This window comes from Musca autumnalis, unplaced genomic scaffold (assembly GCF_047663935.1).
Source record: "Musca autumnalis isolate F117 unplaced genomic scaffold, ASM4766393v1 scaffold_4, whole genome shotgun sequence".
Classification (NCBI taxonomy): domain Eukaryota; kingdom Metazoa; phylum Arthropoda; class Insecta; order Diptera; family Muscidae; genus Musca; species Musca autumnalis.
In genome coordinates this window covers 110,606,242-110,628,961 of record NW_027411977.1, presented here as the reverse complement: position 1 = coordinate 110,628,961, position 22,720 = coordinate 110,606,242, and the positions used below count along the sequence as shown (strand labels likewise).

Genomic DNA, 22,720 nt, shown 5'->3' with positions numbered 1-22,720 from the left:
GTACATCATCAAGGAACGAATGTCTTCAAGAAGATCAACCACCTTGTGCCCGCCCATCTCACGAAAAACATCCCCTTGTCCTCCAAAAATTCCATTTTATTAGTTGAATGTTTCAAAGGAAAAATTAGTCCGTCTGTGATACAAAAAATAGAAACATCATTACAAACAGACACACATTTAGACCATCAGCAGAAAAACATAGAAAATGCACTTGTAAATTAGTATTGCCAATGAGTGTACATATGTAATAGTGTTGCTATACATATGTACAATTTGTTCATTACATATCACACATAGTTAATATGTGTCTTATATGGGGATGTCGATTGTGATGGGGTTTTCAAAAATACGGGGAAATTGATACAACCTTGACCAGCTGCATTGAAAAACAGCTTTTTTTGGGAGCATGGAATATACAAATATATAGGGAAAAACTTCAAGGTGATCGTAAACAACAATATTTTCAATTTTAAGGCCTGAACTTGAATACTAAATCATAGATTTTTGGCTATATGAAGAACTAGCCGACCCTCTCCGCGTTGCTGGCCCTTAAAACAGTTTTATGTTACCTTTTCTTAAGTTAATTATATTTTCTTGCATCGCTAATTAGTCGGGATCTGCAAGTGACTACAAATAAAAAATCTTCAAAAATGTTGGTGTAAATATGCAATTTGAACAAACCGCCAAAGAATTGATGAATTCATCTGCTGGAATAGCATAACTGGAAGTGTTTGTCTGAAATCTAAACGTGTACATTCCCTGAAATGTTCAGGAAAATCGGTTCAGAAGTTTTGCAGATATAACATATTTTGGAGATATAACATTAAATAGCGTTTTTAAAAAATAGGGCATAGGGTAGGTACCCCGCTCCCTCCGAAATTAAAAAACAGGGCTGAGCCCTGAAAATTTCAGGAAAATCGTTTCCGTAGTTTCCGTGGTCGGGTCTTTGTGCCCTAAATAAGTACCTAGGGTCGGAGATTCAACCACCGTTGCCTCGCAAATGTATTTTCGAAACGATACGTTCGTAAGTTTTTCAAAAATGGCGTTATTAAAAAGTAGGGCCTAGGAGAGGTACCCTCCGAAATTCAACAAAATATATTGCCTATTTTCACCAAGGGTCATCCCTGTACATTCCCTGAAATTTTCAGGAATAGCGGTTCAATAGTTTCAGAGATATAACATATTTAAAAAAGTGGGTGTGGTCGCGTCTTTACTTTAGGCCCTAAATAAGTACGTAGGGTCGGAGATTCAACCACCGTTGTCTCTCAAATTAATTTCCTAACCGATACGTTCGTAAGTTTTGCGAAAGTAGCGTTTTTAAAAAATAGGGCCTAGGTGAGGTTCCCAGCCTCCTTCGAAATTCAACAAAATAAATTACCTTTTTCATCACGGGTCCTCCCTGTACATTCTCTGAAATTTCCAACAAAAAATCGGTTTAGTACTTGTGATCATCCAAAGAAAATATAGGAAGATGTATAGATTCTCTAAAGAAACTTGTAAGATAAAAAGTGGGGAGAGCAGAAAGGTACCGGAAGAAGTGAACCGATAAAAACCATCTTCGAACTTTGTCTAAGATTTGCAAAAATATGCCGATATACAAAGTATGGAGTAACCATTTTGAAAGTTGTCGTACGCATCAGGCACTACAAATAGTGGCCATTAGGGTTTTTTTTTGTAGATTTCGTACCATTATCTTAGGGAGTATGGACTTGCCCCTGAAAATCGTGGATAGAGAGAAGAGTACAACCTGTAGCAACAAAAATCAAAACGAGAGGAGGGGGTACCCAAGGAAGTGGACCGATTTGGCCCATTTTCGAAGTTTAAACAAAATATTACAAAGGCCAAATTTTGGACGCAATCGGTTGACCCGTTTAAGAGTTAGCGTGCGTTCCAGCCACAACACATGGTGGCAAAGGAGGTTTTTTACCGCTTTCGAGTCATTTTCTCACGAAGTATGGACTTGCCCTTGAAAAAATGTGTACCGTCGTAACGTGGGAACCCAATACATATTGATGCAGAAAGTATCAAAGGCAGGATTTTTCTAAAATGCTGTGTGTACCCGTAAGAGTGGACCGATAGAGTCCATATTGTAACCCGATCTATGTCTGCTGGAAATATTTCGATGTGCAAAGTATAAGCCAAATCGGTTACTAACCTCGAGAGTTATCGTTTTATCGAAAAGTTTAAAGTTTTGTGGGGGAGGTACCGGGAAAAGTGGACCGAGTCCATCATCAAAGTTTGGGCAACATATTACAAAGGCCAAATTTGGGACTGAATTGCAGTGTTTGAAAATAAACACTATGGTATCGTACCGTACCGTTCTGTACCGTACCAAGGTGGATAGGTACACTACGATAGTGTACCGCTCCGGAACACAAACACTAAAAAATATTTTAGTGATACTGTACCGGAACACAACGATAATCGTAGTGTACCGCATGCCGGAGCACTAAAAATCGTAGTGCTCCGACTGCGGAGGACTAAAAACCGTAGTGTTCCGACTGCGGAGCACTAAAAATTTTAGTGTTCCGACTGCCGGAGCACTAAAAATCGTAGTGCTCCGACTGCGGAGGACTAAAAATCGTAGTGCTCCGACTGCGGAGGACTAAAAATCGTAGTGTTCCGACTGCCGGATCACTAAAAATCGTAGTGCACCACGTGTTGGAACACTAAAAAATAACAAATGAATTATGTTTTCTTAGGAAAATGAAATATTTGGTTAAATTTGATTAATACAAATTAAGATAAACTGTTACATCCATGTATGTTTAAATTAGTTAAACACATTGCGAAATATGGTCAAAATTATGAAAAAACAATATTTAGTTTTTGTGGAATGAAGCAGAAAGATCATCGCGCCGGAGCACTAAAAATCGTTTTGTACCACGTTTTGAAACTATAAGGTAATGAATCATACATTAATTAAATTAATTAAATATTATATATATTTTTTAATAAATAAAAATTAAAAGAAAATGTGAAAAACATCTGATTTGGTTTTTGGACAATGGAGCACTAAAAATCGTAGTGTTCCGACTGTCGGAACACTAAAAATCGTAGTGCACCACGTGTTGGAACACTAAAAAATAACAAAGGAATTATGTTTTCTTAGGAAAATGAAATATTTGGTTAAATTTGATTAATACAAATTAAGATAAAATGTTACATACATGTATGTTTGATTTGGTTTTTGAACAATGGAGCACTAAAAATCGTAGTGTTCGACTGCAGAACATTAAACATCGTAGTGTTCCGACTGTCGGATCACTAAAAATCGAAACAATGGAACAATAAAAATCGTGGTGTTCGGTTGTGTAGCACTAAAAATCGTAGTGTTCCTACTGCCGGATCTCTAAAAATCGTAGTGTGCCGACTGCCGGATAACTAAAAATTGTAGTGTTCGACTGCAGAACATTAAACATCGTAGTGTTCGGACTGTCGGAACACTAAAAATTGTAGCGTACCACGAGCCGAAACGCTAAAAAGTAACGTTAAGGTAATCATCTGTTTATTATGATTTATGAGGGAAATTAAATATTTTATGTTTTTAGGATAAATAAACACATATTAATAAATAAAAATTAGAAGTAAATGTGTAAAATATCTGATTTGATTTTTGGACAATGGAGCACTAAAAATCGTAGTGTTCCGACTGCTAGATCACTAAAAATTGTAGTGTTCCGACTGCCGGATATCTAAAAATTGAAACAATGGAACAATAAAAATCGTGGTGTTCGGTGTAGAGCACTAAAAATCGTAGTGTTCCTACTGCCGGATCACTAAAAATCGTAGTGTGCCGACTGCCGGATAACTAAAAATCGTAGTGTACCACGTGCAATACGAGGGCGGTTCGGAAAATTCTTAGCCTATCAATGAAAGAGAATAGTTAGGTTTTCAAAAATATTTTTAGCTTTCAATATAATCTCCTGAAACTTCAATACACTTAGTCCAACGCTTTTCTAGCAATTCTATCCCTTGATTAAAATAGTTTTCCTCAAGGTCTTCAAAATAGTGGTTTACAACTGTAATTGCATCTTCATTTGAGATAAAACGCTTGCCAGCAAGGAATTTTTTTAGATTTGGGAACAAGTAAACGTCACTTGGAGCTAAATCAGGAGAATAAGGTGGGTGGTCAAGCAACTCGTACTTTAATTCGTTGACTTTAGCCATTGTAAAAACACTCTTGTGCGCTGGTGTGTTGTCTTGATGAAAAATATTTTTTTTGTGTTGTAAGCCAGGACGTTTTTCTCGAATTTGTACATTTTATTGATCCAAAAGGTTGCAATAGTACTCTGAATTTATTGTTTTACCCTTTTGCAGATAGTCAATCAATAAAATACCTTTGAAGTCCCAAAAAACCGTTGCCATGACCTTATCAGCCGATTGAATTGTTTTTGCTTCCTTTGGGGCACTTCCTCCAGCTTCATTCCATTGTTTCGATTTTTAGAGATCCGGCAGTTGGAACACTACGATTTTTAGTGCTCCGCAGTAGATCACTACGATTTTTGTTGTTCCATTGTTTCGATTTTTAGAGATTCGGCAGTCGGAACACTACAATTTTTAGTGATCCGTCATTCGGAACACTACGATTTTTAGTGATCCGGCAATCGGAACACTACGATTTTTAGTACTCCGCAGCCGAACACTACGATTTTTATTGTTCCATTGTTTCGATTTTTAGAGATCCGGCAGTCGGAACACTACAATTTTTAGTGATCCGGCAGTCGGAACACTACGATTTTTAGTTATCCGGCAGACGGAACACTACGATTTTTAGTACTCCGCAGCCGAACACTACGTATTATTGTTCCATTGTTTCGATTTTTAGAGATCCGGCAGTCGGAACACTAAAATTTTTAGTGATCCGACAGTCGGAACACTAAAATTTTTAGTGATCCGGCAGTCGGAACACTACGATTTTTAGTGATCCGGCAGTCTGAACACTACGATTTTTAGTGCTCCGCAACCGAACACTACGATTTTTGTTGATCCATTGTCCAAAAATCAAATCAGGCGTTATTCACGTGTTCTATTAAATTTTATTTTTTAATTTGTATTTATTAAAAAAAATTATAAAATATTTAATTTTCCTCACAAATCATAATAAACTCATGTATCCACAGTCAGAACACTACAATTTGTAGTGCGCCATTGTACAACAACCGAATCAATGTTTTTCATATTTTCTACTTAAGTTCCCAACGTAATTAATTAATATGTATACATACGTGGATTTAAGAAGTGTATCTGAGTTTTTATGTCTTAATTTGTACTTATCTCAAAAATTATAAATATTTAATTTTTCTCGCAAATCATAATAAACTCGTGTGTGGTACATTATCATTACGTTATTTTTTAGTGTTCCGACATGTGGTACACAACGATTTTTTAGTGCTCCGACTGCGGAACACTACGATTTTTAGTGTTCCGACTGCGGAGCACTACGATTTTTAGTGTTCCGACTGCGGAGCACTACGATTTTTAGTGCTCCGACTGCGGAGCACTACGATTTTTAGTGTTCCGACTGCGGTACCCAACGTTTTTAGTGTACCAAAATGTGGAACACTACGTTTATCGTTGTGCTCCGGATCAGTATCACTAAAATATTTTTTAGTGTTTGTGTTCCGGAACACTAACGCTAAAAATATTTTAGTGATACTGTTCTCGGAGCGGTACACTATGTTAGTGTACTGTTTATTTTCGAACTCTGCTGAATTGGCTGATCCGTTCGAGAGTTATCGCGCGCTGCAGCCAGCCAGACTGGCATGGCTAAATCTACTCCAAATTGTGTAAAACGGAATTCGTTCAAACATACTTGGGGTCTAAAATTTTTATTTCGATGAAGCAGGCACATTTTGATCGTATGAAGGAGCATATTAGGGCGACCCCCCTAAATGTTTTCCAGTTGATCCGAGAACCTTATATATGAATTTTTATAGCGATCGGAAAAAGTTACGGCGTACCACCCGAGTGATCTTTGTTTCCTTAGTTATTTTTTTTATGGGGCCAAAGACGACAAAATCGACGAAAAAACTTTATCAGTTCATTATTGTGGTTAAAAAATGCACCCCACGGAGCGCCTGAATTAACTATAAGGGAAAGGTGCTTACACCTGGAAAGTTTATGTGGATTCCGAAACTACAATGTTCATAGGTGAGAAAAATCAAACAACAACAAAATCGCCGGAGGGATTCTGAAATTTGGAATGAGGGTAACTGATGGAGAGTTAGAAAGATGTACAAAAGGGTTTTTGGAAATTCGACCTATAAGTGTACGAAAAGTTACTAAATTTGGAACCAATTGTATATTTTGAGCGGATATAGTTACAATCTTCATATTTGGTATGGGAATCAAGGTTGGGAAGTGGTGTTGATATAAGGAAATGATTTTGGAAGTTCGTACTTATGTGTACGAGTAATACAAAATGGTACTAAATTTGGTACAATTTGGATTTGGGTGAACGGATAGAGCTAAAAACCTGAAATTTGGAATTTAAATTACCGTTGAAGTGTACGATTGAAATATGGGGGTAGTTTTGGAAATTCATACTTTTGTGTACGAAAAGTACTAAATGGTACCAAATTTGATATAATTTGGATTTAGATAGACATGGAAACCTGAAATTTGGAATTAATATTACTGATGGAGTGAAGGATTGAGGTAGTTTTGGAAATTCTTATCTATGGGTACGTAAAGTAGTAAACGGTACTAAATTTGGTACAAATTGGATTTGGGTGAACGGATAGAGCTGGAATCCTGAAATTTGGAATTTAATTACTTTTGGAGGGTAGGATTGAGTTAGTCTTGGAAATTCGTACTTATGGGTACGGAAAGTACTAAATGGTACTAAATTTGGGTGAACGGATATAGTTGGAATCCTGAAATTTCGAATTAAGGTTACTGTTGGAGTGTAGGATTGAGGAAGTTTTGGAAATTCGTAATTATTGGTACGGAAAGTACTAAATGTACTAAATTTGGTACAATTTGGATTTGGGTGAACGGATAGAGCTGGAATCCTGAAATTTGGAATTTAATTACTTTTGGAGTGTAGGATTGAGTTAGTCTTGGAAATTTGTACTTATGGGTCGGAAAGTACTAAATTTGGTACAATTTAAATTTAGTTGAACGGATAGAGTTGGAATCCTGAAATTTCGAATTAAGGTTACTGATGGAGTGTAGGATTGAGGTAGTTTTGAAAATTCATACTTGTGGGTACGGAAAGTACAAAATGTACTAAATTTAGTACAATTTATATTTGGGTGAACGGTTGGAGTTGGAATCCTGAAATTTCGAATTAAGGTTACTGTTGGAGTGTAGGATTGATGTAGTTTTGGAAATTCATACTTATGGGTACGGAAAGTACTAAACGTACTAAATTTGGTACAATTTATATTTGGGTGAACGGTTAGAGTTGGAATCCTGAAATTTCGAATTAAGGTTACTGTTGGAGTGTAGGATTGAGGAAGTTTTTTGAAATTCGTACTTATGGGTACGAAAAGTACTAAATTTGGTACAATTTGGATTTGGGGGAACGAATAGAGCTGGGATCCTGAAATTTGGAATTAAGTTTACTGTTGGACTGTAGGATTGACTTAGTCTTGGAAGTTCGGAAAGTACTAAATGGTACTAAATATGGTACAATTAAATTTAGGTATACGGATAGAGCTGGAATCCTGAAATTTGGAATTATGATTACTTATGGAGTGTAGGATTGAGGTAGTTTGGGAAATTCGTACTTATGGTTACGGAAAGTACTAAATGGTACTAAGTTTGGTACATTTTGGATTTGGGTGTACAGATGGAGCTGGAATCCTGAAATTTATAATTAAGATTACTTATGGAGTGTAGCATTGAGGTAGCTTTGGAAATTCGTACTTATGGGTACGAAAATTAATAAATGGTACTTAATTTGGTATAGAGGTGAAATTCTGATATATTATTGATTTGCCAGGTTCATTGTTAGAGGTGGTCGTACAATAAGTGTACTAGAAGTATTAAATAATACTATATATTGAAGCACTGGTACTGGGTGAATCGATAAATGAAATTTGATAACTTTGATAACTGTTGAGATTGGATCAGAATGATTATTTATATCCCCCTTTAAATGTATGAAAGGTTTCTACATGTAATACTATTGACATTGGGTGAACAAGTAGAGCTAAAACTTTAACATTTGAGCTAAGGTCCTGGATTTTAAAAATTGTACTGAATAATGTACTATTGTTTCTAGGTTCTAAATAATGTACTGAAATCAAAAAGTCAAACGTACCTTTTCAACAAAATTGTTTTTATCTTTGTTGTCTATTCTAAACGCTATTGTAAGTTCATTTGAAAAGGTAGATCTATGCGGCTAATGTTTTAATTAAATATCAATTCAAATAAGTATTAGTACATCAAAATTTTCAGTGTTCTCCATATTAAATATTGTTTATTTGTATGTTATTCCTTTTCCGCTTACGAAGTGGCGGGCATTTTGCTAGTATAAATATAAATTGGGACATTGCAGTCATGACATTGTTTTATAAGCAAGCGATGGAGTTGGTACAATGTCCCAATTTGAACTTTTATATCTTAAAATTTTTAAAACCTAGGACAAAATCATAAATGACAACCTTGTAGGGAATTTTCACAGCTACATTTTCTCTAATCCAATTTCGATAAGACTTCCGTTTTCAAGCAAAATCCTAAAAACCTAAAAACCCTACAAATGTGAAGTTTGACCGCGATTTTTTTAAAAATCCCTCCGGCCACCTGAATGAACTTCGTACTGTTATAATTGCCAAATTTCAATCTTCGGCCATCCCCACTTCACTTTTTATTTCTCCATAATATTGAAAGAAAAACACAAATCTCCCGATTTGTTGGAATTTTTAAAATTTATTCCCTAGCATACATCTATATATGTCATGAAAGATGACAAAATAACAAAACAGCAACAACAACAACAACTAGATAGTGGATATAATTCACATGCATGAGTTTATTATTCTCTCAAAATGTTGGAAACATGAAGATGTGTTCTGTAACGTTTATTTTATTGTCTGCTAATAAAATAAATGGATTTATTTAATACTAATACGTTGTTAGGGTCTATTTATCTCCAAAGACTGCGCTCCCTTTCCACAATACATTGAAACAACAATAATAAATGCCACAACACTATAATGACAATGATAATATTATCTATCCAATGCGAAAACTGCTGGCCGTCTTTTTGTCCTAGTATGAGGTAGCGCTGCCGTCAGACGACTATCCTACGTTTGCCATCTCCATAATGCCCTCAGTTTGAAAAATGAAGAAAATGTGTGGCAATAATACAGCTAAACAACTTCAAATTGTTACGTGACATCTTGTGACAGTTTACAAGAACTTGGAAATAAAATCAGCCAAAAATACAAATACTTACATATGTATGTATGAATGTTTGTTAGCATAGGCCAATATAAAAACAGACAAAGAAATATGGTCAAAATGTCTTACTAAATGTGATGCATTTAACAGGAAATCAGTCTATTGGAATGACCCGAAAGCATATAGGAACGAACAACCATGGTTCGGCCTGCGGCGGTGAACCCAAATACGTACATATTTTCGTTTGAGTTTTTTCTGCTCACTCATTGCATGGGTGTTACTAAACTTTGGGTCGTTTTGCGCTCAATTAGTTTTGATACCCCCGCCATTAAGCTAATAATGGTCTTAGACCCTGAGGATGTTTGGACGATATTCGTTTCTGACAATTTGGAGATGATTTAGCTCTGTCCGGCCATCTGTCTGCCTGGAGCGCACGATAACTCCCGAACGGATTAACATATTTGGTCCAATATTTGGTCTACGTAATATTTTGCCCAAACTTAGATTATGTTCGAAGATGGATACACCGGTCCACTCTTTCCGGTACCTCCCCACAAATGTTCAAATTTTTCCTAAAAATTATGTGCATGGTAACCCTCGAAGAGAGAAACCGATTTGGTCCACACTTTGCACATCGTAATATTTCTAAGATCATTGAAGCATTTCCTTGAATTAAGGTGCCATTTCCTCTGTTTGTAGTACTGATATTTCGATAATATCGATACAAAAAAACTGTCAATCGATAGTGCCATCGATCTTTGGTACACAGCCCTTAACTTTGACCACTCCAATTACAAATAAAATGATTCGAATTAAAAATGAAATAATTCGAATTACAAATGAAATATTTCAAATCACAAATGGAATAATTCGAATTACAATTTGAATAATTCAAATTTCAAATGAAATGATCATAATTTGAGCTACACCAAATTATTGGCATATACCAAACATTTTAGTAAGTAAACTTCTGATTCATTGAGATCTCAAAACATTTTGTCATTTTTGCAGTCTGAAAATATTATAAAATTTTTACTTGTCGAAGAATCAGACCTGGTCTGGTATGCGGATTCAGAAACTACAATGTATTGAAGAAAGTTTGAGAGTTATCTTGCACACTAGCTTTTGGGCCATTATCTCGGGAAGTAAAGACTTACAAAAAAATTTAAATATATCCGATATGAGTCCTCAAATTGCATTTTCCCAATGCAGTTAAGAACCGAAAGATTGGACCGATATACATAGTCCATATTCCGACCTAGTACATGGCTCGATGAAATAATACGATATGCAAAGTTTGGTAAGTAATCTTGCGGATTGGCCATTTTTGTTAGTACCGTCTGTGTTTCTTGAGGCTTTTAGGTCATATTCTCAGGAAGCATGGACTCGGGTCCGAAAAAAATTGTGCAGTCGCAAAGCTGGAAGGAATACTACGATGGGCCACAAGTCAGTTGCTCTGTTTATGAGATATAGCTCGTACCATATAAGCGACTATTTTCGAACTTTTGCGGGGGAGGTACCGGATTGAGAGGACCTATAAGCACAACCTTGGAATTTCATCTAATATTTAATGAAATATTGCGATATGCAAAGTGTGGACCAACTCAGTATTCCGTTCGAGAGGTGTCGTGCGCACCAGCCACTACATATATGCTGGACGTAGGTGTTTTTTTTTATAGATTTTGGGTTATATCCCCCCACCGGGGGATTACAATCTTGAGGCGATGTGGGGGCTTAAGTTCGCAAATTCCTTCTTGACTAAGCAGTGTACTTCAAGTGCATACTCTGCACTTCAAGTGTACTACCTGGAAAATAGAAGGTTGCGTACGACCAAAGGTTATCCCAGGTATCGATCTCCTACCTCAAAAGAGATCACCTAACACCGGGGTGTCAACTAACCTCGTGCCCATCGGTGTTCTTCGGTTTGCAGTTAGGGTTCAAACTGTATTTGAACAGAGCCTCGTGGATTCCTGGGCACCTCCACGAGTAATTAGTGCCCTAGTCATGGTAAGGAGGGCTATCCCATGGCTGTCCTCATTTCGCCCAATAAACATATTTTCTCATGGAAGATACGAAAAATAAACTAAAAACCCCACAACAAAAAAAAACAACTTCACCCTCGATATCGACCCTAGCTACGACAATGGAGAACGCCGCACCAAGTGCAACTATGGAACGACCACAAATACCCCTGGGCGGGGACGAGACCCTGACGACCTCGACAATGGACAGGATTAGTCAAGATATCCTCACGCAGAGCAGGGAATTGCTCGATCTCCTGAGGCAGATAGAGACCCACAGATTGAGTCAGGAGAGCCCCCACCCCTGGAACTGGGAAGACGAATCCCTTATGTCCGACGAAGAGATGGATGTTACAGTCATCCTATCTCGACAACCCGGGAAGCGCTCTCTTCAGTCCAAGGGGATCTCTAACCTCACCTTAGTGAGTCCAACTCCCCTGGGGGATAATCCATCGGTCGAAACCGATAGACCTTCCCTTCCGAGGCAAGACGCCATGGAGGAAGAAGTCATACTGGATGAGGTGACACCCTCCACAATGACCTCAACCAACATGGGCAGTAAGGCCAAGGAAAAGAAGGACCGGCACGAATATAAAAGAGTTGCCAAATATTGCAACAAATTCGTAGACAAAGCCCCAAACGATGTGAGTCAAGATGAACTCCCATTAATTGGTGTGAGGCTTCGAATTTCGAGGAGACTTGAGCGCAAGTACCCTCACATGGAGAAGATCCCCATTCTGGTTGATCGGATTCCGACTCCTGGAACGACTGCACCCCCCAACCCAACGGCTGGTAAGAGTGTAGTGGTTCCAGAGAAAACACAAAATTCGGAAGCATCAGGCTGCTCGAGCTCCTTGCGGACACCGCCGATGACTGCGGCGGAGACCAGCAGACCTCGAAGGCATCACGGCGGTCATTACCCACAAAGGTAACACCCGTTTCGATGTCAGAGCGGAAAAAGGGACAGTCGCGGGCAAAGCAGATGCACAAGGCGATATCTAGTGCATCCGTTCTGTCGGCGACTGCCCCCGCAGCTGCCGTGGTAAATAGGAGTGGAGACTGCTTGGGAGCCTCGACGATGCAGAGTTCTGGCATACAGGACTCTGAGGCGCCGAAGGACCCCAAGAAGCCCTGCCCACCCTCAGGAGACGGAGGAGTGAGAAGCGTTGGAGAAGCAGGAGGTCGGGTGGTTGGAACGACAGACGGTCCTCAACCTCTAGGCAGGCCAGTGGCAAACCAAAGACCTCCGCGCAGCAGACATGCGTCAAGCGGGTTAGGTCTTCGGAGGGTCCACAGCCCACAGCCAAAAGGATGGTGGATCGTCAGCCGAACAACCACTCACCCTCGCTCGCTAAGGTGGCCGCTCAACAGTCAGACTGGCAAATGTTGTATCGAATTGGTTTATCATTTGTAGAGTTATGGTGCCCTGCATCCACTACACATGGTGCCTGGGTGGGTTTTTACAGCTTTCGGGTCATTTTCTCATTTTCTTGCCCTTGAAAAAAAATTGTACCGTCGTAATGGGGGCAGCGAATACAAGTGATAACAACAAAAATCAAAACGATTCGACAGGAGATCTTGAACTGCACTTTTCCGAAATTTTCTGTGGGAGGGACCGGAAGGAGTTGCCCATATTCGAGCTTGATCTTTGTCTGGTAGAAATATTACGATGTGCAAAGTATATACCAAATCTTTTAGTCCTTTCGAGAGTTATCGTGCGCATAATTCTTGCAAAAAATATGAACTTTTGTGGGGGAGGAACCCGAGTGAGTGGACCGATATGACCCATCTTCGAACTTAAACTAAGTTTGGAAGAAATATTACGAAAGCCAAATATTTGACCAAATCTGTTAATCCGTTCGAGAGTTATCGTGCGCTCCAGCCAGCCAGACAGACAGACGGGCGGACATTGCTGTCTGAAACGGATTTCGTCCAAAAATACTTGGTCTCTAAAACCATTATTTCTATGAGGCGCATTTTGCTCGTTATGCATAGGCTCGTTAGCATAAATGCTGAGGGTATAAAAATTATGGAAAGGGCTCTCGGTGCGGGAACTTTTCTGACCGAATCGACATTAAAAACGCGTTTTCGTTATCATGACAATATTCCGCACACAGTTCTGGCGTGGTATTTTAATCTAAAGGCTGAGATTCTAATTACACAAATGAATCCGCTGATGTAATAAACAATTATAGCGTAAAATGGTTACTTCGAAAAAATGTCCATCTCATTACGGTAGAAGAACTTCCGCCATCTTGAGAAAGCAAGGGTTCTTGTAGTTGCAGCAAGGAAAATATGTTCTTTCGTGTATAATTTCAGTAATTTGGTTCTGGTTCCACTGTATCCAGACTCAAAAATTCTGCAACCTGGACTGGTTGCGTCCATAAAGAATCACTAGACAGGTGAGTGGGGTTAGCTGGACAGATAAACAAATGCAGGGTGTCGTCCTAATTCGAGGTCAATACAAACACAAGGGTAGTTAACATCCCAACAAAATGTTCGATGTCAAAGATGCTATTCAAGAATGGGTGCAAGTGACTTGGGTTGTCATGCTTTTAGCATCTTCACCCATTCTTTTTACAAGAGCTTGATCACCAAAAGTTCTAAATCATTTGCAGATCCTAAACAGATTCCATGTTCCTAAAAATGTGACCTTGACCGCCATTTTTTTAAAAAATCCATCGGCCGATTTTTTTTTAATTTTTCTCATCTATGAACATTGTAGTATCTCCGCAAAATTTCCCAGGTGTAAGCACCTTCAATTTAATGTTAGTTCAGGCGCACCGTGATAAGTATTTTCACAACAACATATCAACTTAGTTATCCATCGCCATGATATCATAGGACTTGCTGAATACGCAATAAGTTTAGGATATGAAAATCTCTTTGTGAACTGTGATTGATTTTCTTCTATAGCATCATATTTTTGATCTTGATTCTGTGGAACCAAGTGTAAGGCAACAAATCCATTCTAACATAAATGGTAAGAATAAATCCTAATGTACACTGGCACTACAAACTGGAGTTTTATGAAAATATCATATTTATTTGACGTATGTAGGTGTGTGGAATGCAATTAAAAATTTGGATCCTGAGTTTTATTAAATCCTGTTTGATATAAATGTATATTTCATTTGCTATTTTCTTTGTCCTCTGCATTAGTTGGTTATTTATTAAATTGATATTCCACAAAAATCTTAATTAATATTCCACAAAAATCTTAATATGTCCGACGAAGAGATGGATGTTACAGTCATCCTATCTCGACAACCCGGGAAGCGCTCTCTTCAGTCCAAGGGGGATCTCTAACCTCACCTTAGTGAGTCCAACTCCCCTGGGGGATAATCCATCGGTCGAAACCGATAGACCTTCCCTTCCGAGGCAAGACGCCATGGAGGAAGAAGTCATACTGGATGAGGTGACACCCTCCACAATGACCTCAACCAACATGGGCAGTAAGGCCAAGGAAAAGAAGGACCGGCACGAATATAAAAGAGTTGCCAAATATTGCAACAAATTCGTAGACAAAGCCCCAAACGATGTGAGTCAAGATGAACTCCCATTAATTGGTGTGAGGCTTCGAATTTCGAGGAGACTTGAGCGCAAGTACCCTCACATGGAGAAGATCCCCATTCTGGTTGATCGGATTCCGACTCCTGGAACGACTGCACCCCCCAACCCAACGGCTGGCAAGAGTGTAGTGGTTCCAGAGAAAACACAAAATTCGGAAGCATCAGGCTGCTCGAGCTCCTTGCGGACACCGCCGATGACTGCGGCGGAGACCAGCAGACCTCGAAGGCATCACGGCGGTCATTACCCACAAAGGTAACACCCGTTTCGATGTCAGAGCGGAAAAAGGGACAGTCGCGGGCAAAGCAGATGCACAAGGCGATATCTAGTGCATCCGTTCTGTCGGCGACTGCCCCCGCAGCTGCCGTGGTAAATAGGAGTGGAGACTGCTTGGGAGCCTCGACGATGCAGAGTTCTGGCATACAGGACTCTGAGGCGCCGAAGGACCCCAAGAAGCCCTGCCCACCCTCAGGAGACGGAGGAGTGAGAAGCGTTGGAGAAGCAGGAGGTCGGGTGGTTGGAACGACAGACGGTCCCTCAACCTCTAGGCAGGCCAGTGGCAAACCAAAGACCTCCGCGCAGCAGACATGCGTCAAGCGGGTTAGGTCTTCGGAGGGTCCACAGCCCACAGCCAAAAGGATGGTGGATCGTCAGCCGAACAACCACTCACCCTCGCTCGCTAAGGTGGCCGCTCAACAGTCAGACTGGCAAATGTTGTATCGAATTGGTTTATCATTTGTAGAGTTATGGTGCCCTGCATCCACTACACATGGTGCCTGGGTGGGTTTTTACAGCTTTCGGGTCATTTTCTCATTTTCTTGCCCCTGAAAAAAAAATTGTACCGTCGTAATGGGGGCAGCGAATACAAGTGATAACAACAAAAATCAAAACGATTCGACAGGAGATCTTGAACTGCACTTTTCCGAAATTTTCTGTGGGAGGGACCGGAAGGAGTTGCCCATATTCGAGCTTGATCTTTGTCTGGTAGAAATATTACGATGTGCAAAGTATATACCAAATCTTTTAGTCCTTGCGAGAGGTATCGTGCGCATAATTCTTGCAAAAAATATGAACTTTTGTGGGGGAGGAACCCGAGTGAGTGGACCGATATGACCCATCTTCGAACTTAAACTAAGTTTGGAAGAAATATTACGAAAGCCAAATATTTGACCAAATCTGTTAATCCGTTCGAGAGTTATCGTGCGCTCCAGCCAGCCAGACAGACAGACGGGCGGACATTGCTGTCTGAAACGGATTTCGTCCAAAAATACTTGGTCTCTAAAACCATTATTTCTATGAGGCGCATTTTGCTCGTTATGCATATGCTCGTTAGCATAAATGCTGAGGGTATAAAAATTATGGAAAGGGCTCTCGGTGCGGGAACTTTTCTGACCGAATCGACATTAAAAACGCGTTTTCGTTATCATGACAATATTCCGCACACAGTTCTGGCGTGGTATTTTAATCTAAAGGCTGAGATTCTAATTACACAAATGAATCCGCTGATGTAATAAACAATTATAGCGTAAAATGGTTACTTCGAAAAAATGTCCATCTCATTACGGTAGAAGAACTTCCGCCATCTTGAGAAAGCAAGGGTTCTTGTAGTTGCAGCAAGGAAAATATGTTCTTTCGTGTATAATTTCAGTAATTTGGTTCTGGTTCCACTGTATCCAGACTCAAAAATTCTGCAACCTGGACTGGTTGCGTCCATAAAGAATCACTAGACAGGTGAGTGGGGTTAGCTGGACAGATAAACAAATGCAGGGTGTCGTCCTAATTCGAGGTCAATACAAACACAAGGGTAGTTAACATCCCAACAAAATGTTCGATGTCAAAGATGCTATTCAAGAATGGGTGCAAGTGACTTGGGTTGTCATGCTTTTAGCATCTTCACCCATTCTTTTTACAAGAGCTTGATCACCAAAAGTTCTAAATCATTTGCAGATCCTAAACAGATTCCATGTACCTAAAAATGTGACCTTGACCGCCATTTTTTTAAAAAATCCATCGGCCGATTTTTTTTTAATTTTTCTCATCTATGAACATTGTAGTATCTCCGCAAAATTTCCCAGGTGTAAGCACCTTCAATTTAATGTTAGTTCAGGCGCACCGTGATAAGTATTTTCACAACAACATATCAACTTAGTTATCCATCGCCATGATATCATAGGACTTGCTGAATACGCAATAAGTTTAGGATATGAAAATCTCTTTGTGAACTGTGATTGATTTTCTTCTATAGCATCATATTTTTGATCTTGATTCTGTGGAACCAAGTGTAAGGCAACAAATCCATTCTAACATAAATGGTAAGAATAAATCCTAATGTACACTGGCACTACAAACTGGAGTTTTATGAAAATATCATATTTATTTGACGTATGTAGGTGTGTGGAATGCAATTAAAAATTTGGATCCTGAGTTTTATTAAATCTTGTTTGATATAAATGTATATTTCATTTGCTATTTTCTTTGTCCTCTGCATTAGTTGGTTATTTATTAAATTGATATTCCACAAAAATCTTAATTTATAAATACTTTTAATGCCCTCAAATTGTCTGCATTTATAACAAATAGTTCTGTAATCCTTCCCCCAACTAGGTATCGAAAGAACATTCACACTTACCTTTTCTGGTTTCTTTTTAGATGGCGGTGATATGATTTTTGCCTCTTCTTCAGAGGCCATACGATTAAATTTACGTGTTGCCTCCTTGACGCTAATTGGGTTTTCAGTTTCAACATCTGGATCAGTAGATTTGTCGCTAGCTACAGGACCGCCAGCATCAGTAGAATCAGTTCCCGATGAACCCGACGAAAATGAGAAACGTGGAATATTTTCCTTATTGGCTGTTTCATCAACAGAATTGGAGCGTGATACACTTTTATCTACTGCTGTCTGGCTGTTCATTTCATTAGAAGATTTTTCATTGTTCTCCTTTTGATCTAGAGTTGGAGTTTGATTATTGTCCTCCTGGGAATCTTCTACATCCGGAACTATAGGTGCCATTGGCGCCAATGGAGTACCTTCATACATTGCAATGGGAGCATTAACTTCTGGTGGTGGTATATAAGGTGGAGGTTTACGAAATGGCGATGCAGTAGCATCTTCAGTGGTTACAGACAAACCACCAGGACTACTAGGCACTGAATCATTGCCACCGGCTTGGGAAATTGCTCTTTGGACAACATCTTCCGAGGGACATTCGTTAAGATACTTCTTGCGTAGTATCAGATATTTTTGATTGTTTTCATTCTTTATGGTGGCCAAAATATTCACATAGGTTTTGAATTCTTTGCGGGCCTCAACTGGAAATGATGGAAAAAAGAAAATAAAAACATTTTTGGGTCATTCCAGACGACATTGAATGCAACAAGTCTATGACGAAATTTGACATTTTTGTTATTGTTTTGATAAACAAAATAATAACAACAAATGTCCCGTCCTTCTACGCATGACGCATACTTTGTGTGTCCGGATGTGTTAGGAAACGTTTGAAATGCTTGACCAAGGCATGGTTGGTAACTTTACAGCCATTTTCCAGCATATATTTGCGAATTTCACTTAAAGACAATTCTTTTGGTCCCTCCATTTTTAGTTTTCACTTTTACTTTTCTTTAAAAATACACAAAAAAGTCCACAAAAACACAAATTCAACGAAATGTACAAAAATCACTTGAAGCAACAACACGAAAAACTAAACAAACCAAACAGCTGAGTTGAAATGTCAAAATCTCTTGAGAGACGTGAGAGAAAAACAATATTGATAGAGAGGCAAGTCGTATTTAGTGAGAGCCGACGAATGTAAATAAATAAATTTCATAGAGCCAGACAAGTGCAAACTGTGTGTGGATGGGCAACCAAATTTGTAAGCGTTCAAATAGCGATTGTCGTATATTCGTGTTTATGTGTTGGATTGAAATACGAACAGTGTTTTTATACGATTTAATTAAAAATTTTAATTTAATTAAAATTAATAAAGTTAAATTAGAATAGCGAGATATGAATTAAATTAACACGAAAAATTACGTCAACGTAATATTATAGTACGGTTACAATAGAGTTTTTTGCCGGGTTAACCCACTTCATGAGGATTTATTTGACGTTTGCGCTATGGAATTGACATTTGAAACCCAAACCCACTGGGTTAATCCGGTTAAATGTAATTGCCTGTTTATATTAAAGCTTTTTGCAGGGTTAACCTTCTTATGAGGATTTATTTGAAATATAAAGGCCTACGTACTAAGCTGCCTCGCCTGATTGCCTTCCTTGCTTCTTATAAAACAATAAAAAAGGGCAACCTAGTTCGAAATTTGCTCGGCATCCTTTATTCCAGGGGAAGGCATTGTTACTCACAAGAGAGTCCATGTGCTCTAAATGAGCGTAAATTGGTTATCGCTCACAGCCTGTGTAGATGCTAACATGTTGCGAGCAACAACAAATTTACGCTCATTGAGAGCACAAGGGAGATCCAAAAACTTTCTCTGCCTCACTCTGCTTTATTCTTTTATTTTATGTCAGAAATGAAGCAAGAAAGCAATGCAATCAGGCAAGGCAGCTTATGTACGCAGGCCTTAATAGTACAGTTACACTAGCGTTTTTACAACCGAGAGCTGTAGTGCGATTCTCTAAAGTATAGTACACATTGACAAACAAAACTGACAGTCATCCAGGACTATTTCGTGAATATCAAAGCCTAAAGCTGGGTACACATTGTCAGTTTTGAATGACAGCTTTGTTGTTGCTTGCTAGTGTGGCCGTTCATTTTTGTCATTCATCATGCAACCACAAAATGTTTTGTGGTTGCTGGACGGCTTGACAGTTATCGATAATTGCGAAATATCGACATTCAAAACTGACAATGTGTACTGCACTTAACTTATAAATTTCTTTTGAAATCTCTAAATAATACCGTATATATTGTATTTCAACAGTTTTTAGCTAAATAAAACTTATTTTCCGGAAAATTGTCCTAAAAGTACGTTGACTAATTTTTCTAGTTACCGACAAAAATCGGTAAAATTAAAACACAAAAATATAAATGAAAATTTCAAATAAAAGTTCACAACACTCTTGATATCGGTAGAACCATGGTACAATAAAGTAGAGGTAGTACAGGTATGAAAATCACTGAGGAATGCCACCCTGCAGCCATGGCTTAAAACGTCAAATGGCATGGTACAATAATAATGGTAGATGTACCTGCATAGCTATCCCGTATTACAAAAACATATGGAACTTAAAGCTTCACTTTTTATATGTTAAAAGTGCCATATAGTGTAAAAACATTTCTTTAGCTAGGCTCCAGAATATTCTTGTTCGAAAAGTGTTCCAAAAATAGCAAAAGTTCTTCCAAAACTTATGACAGTGAAAAAATGCCATTCACTTATTTTCTACTTGACAAGTTTGGCTAATCTGACATCGTGATTGCTGGTATCCGATTTGCAGATAAATGTCAGCAGAGTTTTTACAAAAATTGTAATTTTTACATTCCTATACTTTTGGAACAAATTTAAATTAATATCAATATTTGATAAATGGTTCATTCGTAAGTTTTGCTAAACAAATCAACAATTTGATTTGTCCTTGTTTTCAATTTTAAGATATAGTGTTACAGCAGAAGTTTTTTGTTGGAACAATTCAGCGATACATCTACCTTTATGATTGCATAATGTCAAAAACAGTACAAAATGTCAACCCTGCTTTTGACAGATTAGGCCATAAAAAGAAAAAAATTGTAATCAGCTGTTAGCTGTGACCTACCTTTACTTTATTCTACCATGGGTAGAACTTTGCCACAGCTTTTTATTCGTCGCCAACTTATGGGTACTTTACACGATATGTTTTTAGATATGAGTTGTCACTTCTCCCATACAAAATGTATATGCAAAGTGACAACTCATATGTAAAAAATATATCGTGTAAAGTACCCATTACCGAAAAACATCGGCAAATACATAAATTATAAGCATTTAAATTTTACCGACAATTGCACTGTGAACACAAATTTTGGGGTAGAGATAATTTCTTTTGGAGATGAGAGTCCATGGTGAGTATATTAAGAACCCCGAAGGACAGATCCGCCGCGAGTCGAACTTTCGCGTTATGGCGTGATGAATTTTTTGCTAGAGACCCTGTAAGCCAGAGCTGAGCAAAATCGAGAGAGACGCAACTTTAAGGGAGAATTAATATTTAATTTTTCCTGATGTTTCATTACTTATTTCAACATTTCTTAAACATTAATGTTGTCTAAAATCGTCCACAATGCAAATTATTAAAAATTACTAATAAAAAATTGCATAAACTTTTAATAGTTTATGGTTTACAAAAAACTAGGAGTACGTTTTCACAATTTGCCTGTGTGCTAGCACACAAGCGTGCTCATCCCTGCTGTAAGCCATCAGGAATTAGCGTTATATATTTGATCACCGTTGATTTAGCTTATTTTTGAGATGACATGTCTTCAATCAAATCGAATGAGGATTATTTTCGTAGAGCACTTCGACCTTCTAACTCGCTTCCTCCAATGTCATTTTCGTCCTTTATTTTAAGAGCCGCTATAAAAGTACCACAAGATGACGTTCTTCAGCTTCGGAATGTTCTGCAAAAATGTCGCTCAGAAAATTTTAGGAACGGCTTTCATTGACAACTAATCGTTTTGTCGCGTTTTCATAGTCATTTTTGAAATTTACCCCTGTTTGCTCAGAAAAAAAACTGTGTTTTGTGTTTTTGTATGTTCTGTAACGAATATACAAAAAACAAAATATACCGCCTGTTCATGTATGTCGCACGGAAACCTGTACGAAAGGAAAGCAGTCACTCGCGTGCGAGTTTTCGCGAGTTTACGTTCTACACGGCAGCTACAAAGCAAGTGAGTGATTTTGACATTCTCTTTCTATAAGAGACAGTCCTTTCGAAATACATAAACCCAAATTTAATGGAAAAGTGTACGTTTACGTGTTATTTCGTATGGCTTGTCGGTCGCATAGATTTTCGTTTCGAAGGTGTTTACATGAACAGAAAATGATTTTTTTTCCACTTCCGAAGCGCAAGAAACCTTTCGGTCGACATACATGAACAGGCTGATAGTATTTTTCTGAACAAAAACACGGTAAATACACAAAACGACCACGAAAACGCGACAAAATCGATTAGTTGTCAATGAGAGCCGTACCTAAAATTTTCTGAGCGACATTTTTGCAGAACATTTCGAAGCTGAAAAACGTCATCTTGTGGAACTTTTATAGCGGCTCTTAAAATAAAGGACAAAAATGATTGAAGGAATCCAGTTGGAACGTCGAATTGCTCTACGAAAATAATCCTCATTCGATTTCACTGAAGACATGTAATCTCAAAAATAAGCTAAGGCAACAGTGAACAAAGATATAAAGTCAATTCCTGAAGGCTTACAGGGTCTCTAGCAAAAACTTCATCACGGAATAATGCGGAAGTTCGACTCGCGGCGGATCTGTCCTTCGGGGTTCTTAATATACTCACCAAGGCCTTTCTTCCCCAAGAGAAATTTTCCGTGCCCCAGATTTCCCCTCCATTTTGTTGCACAGTGTTGTCGGTAACTCAAAAAATGAGTTAAGGTTTAGGTACATAAGCTGCCTCGCCTGCTTGCTTCTGATAAAAGAATAAAAAAGAAAAGGGCAACCCAGTTCTAAATTTGCTCGACCTTCTTTATGCTTTTATTTTTTTACGTCAAAAGTGAAGCAGGAAAGCAATGCAAGCAGGCGGGGCAGGCTATGTACCCGGGGCTTTAGAGAATCGC

General features: G+C 38.5%; 1 protein-coding gene across 5 annotated transcripts in view; it reads right to left on the bottom strand.

The window, feature by feature from the left end:
• sowah (ankyrin repeat domain family member sosondowah) overlaps positions 1–18,678 on the bottom strand; it is a 198,692-nt gene extending 180,014 nt beyond the window's left edge. For all 5 annotated transcript variants that reach the window (XM_073987400.1, XM_073987401.1, XM_073987398.1 and 2 more), the window contains exons 1-2: positions 18,412–18,678; positions 17,575–18,254 (exon numbers count right to left, since the gene is read on the bottom strand). In XM_073987400.1, coding sequence (XP_073843501.1) covers positions 17,575–18,254; positions 18,412–18,538 — 807 coding nt within the window. In that variant the 5' untranslated portion in view covers positions 18,539–18,678. The remainder of the gene's footprint in view (positions 1–17,574; positions 18,255–18,411) is intronic.
• Between the last annotated feature and the right edge of the window lie 4,042 nt (positions 18,679–22,720).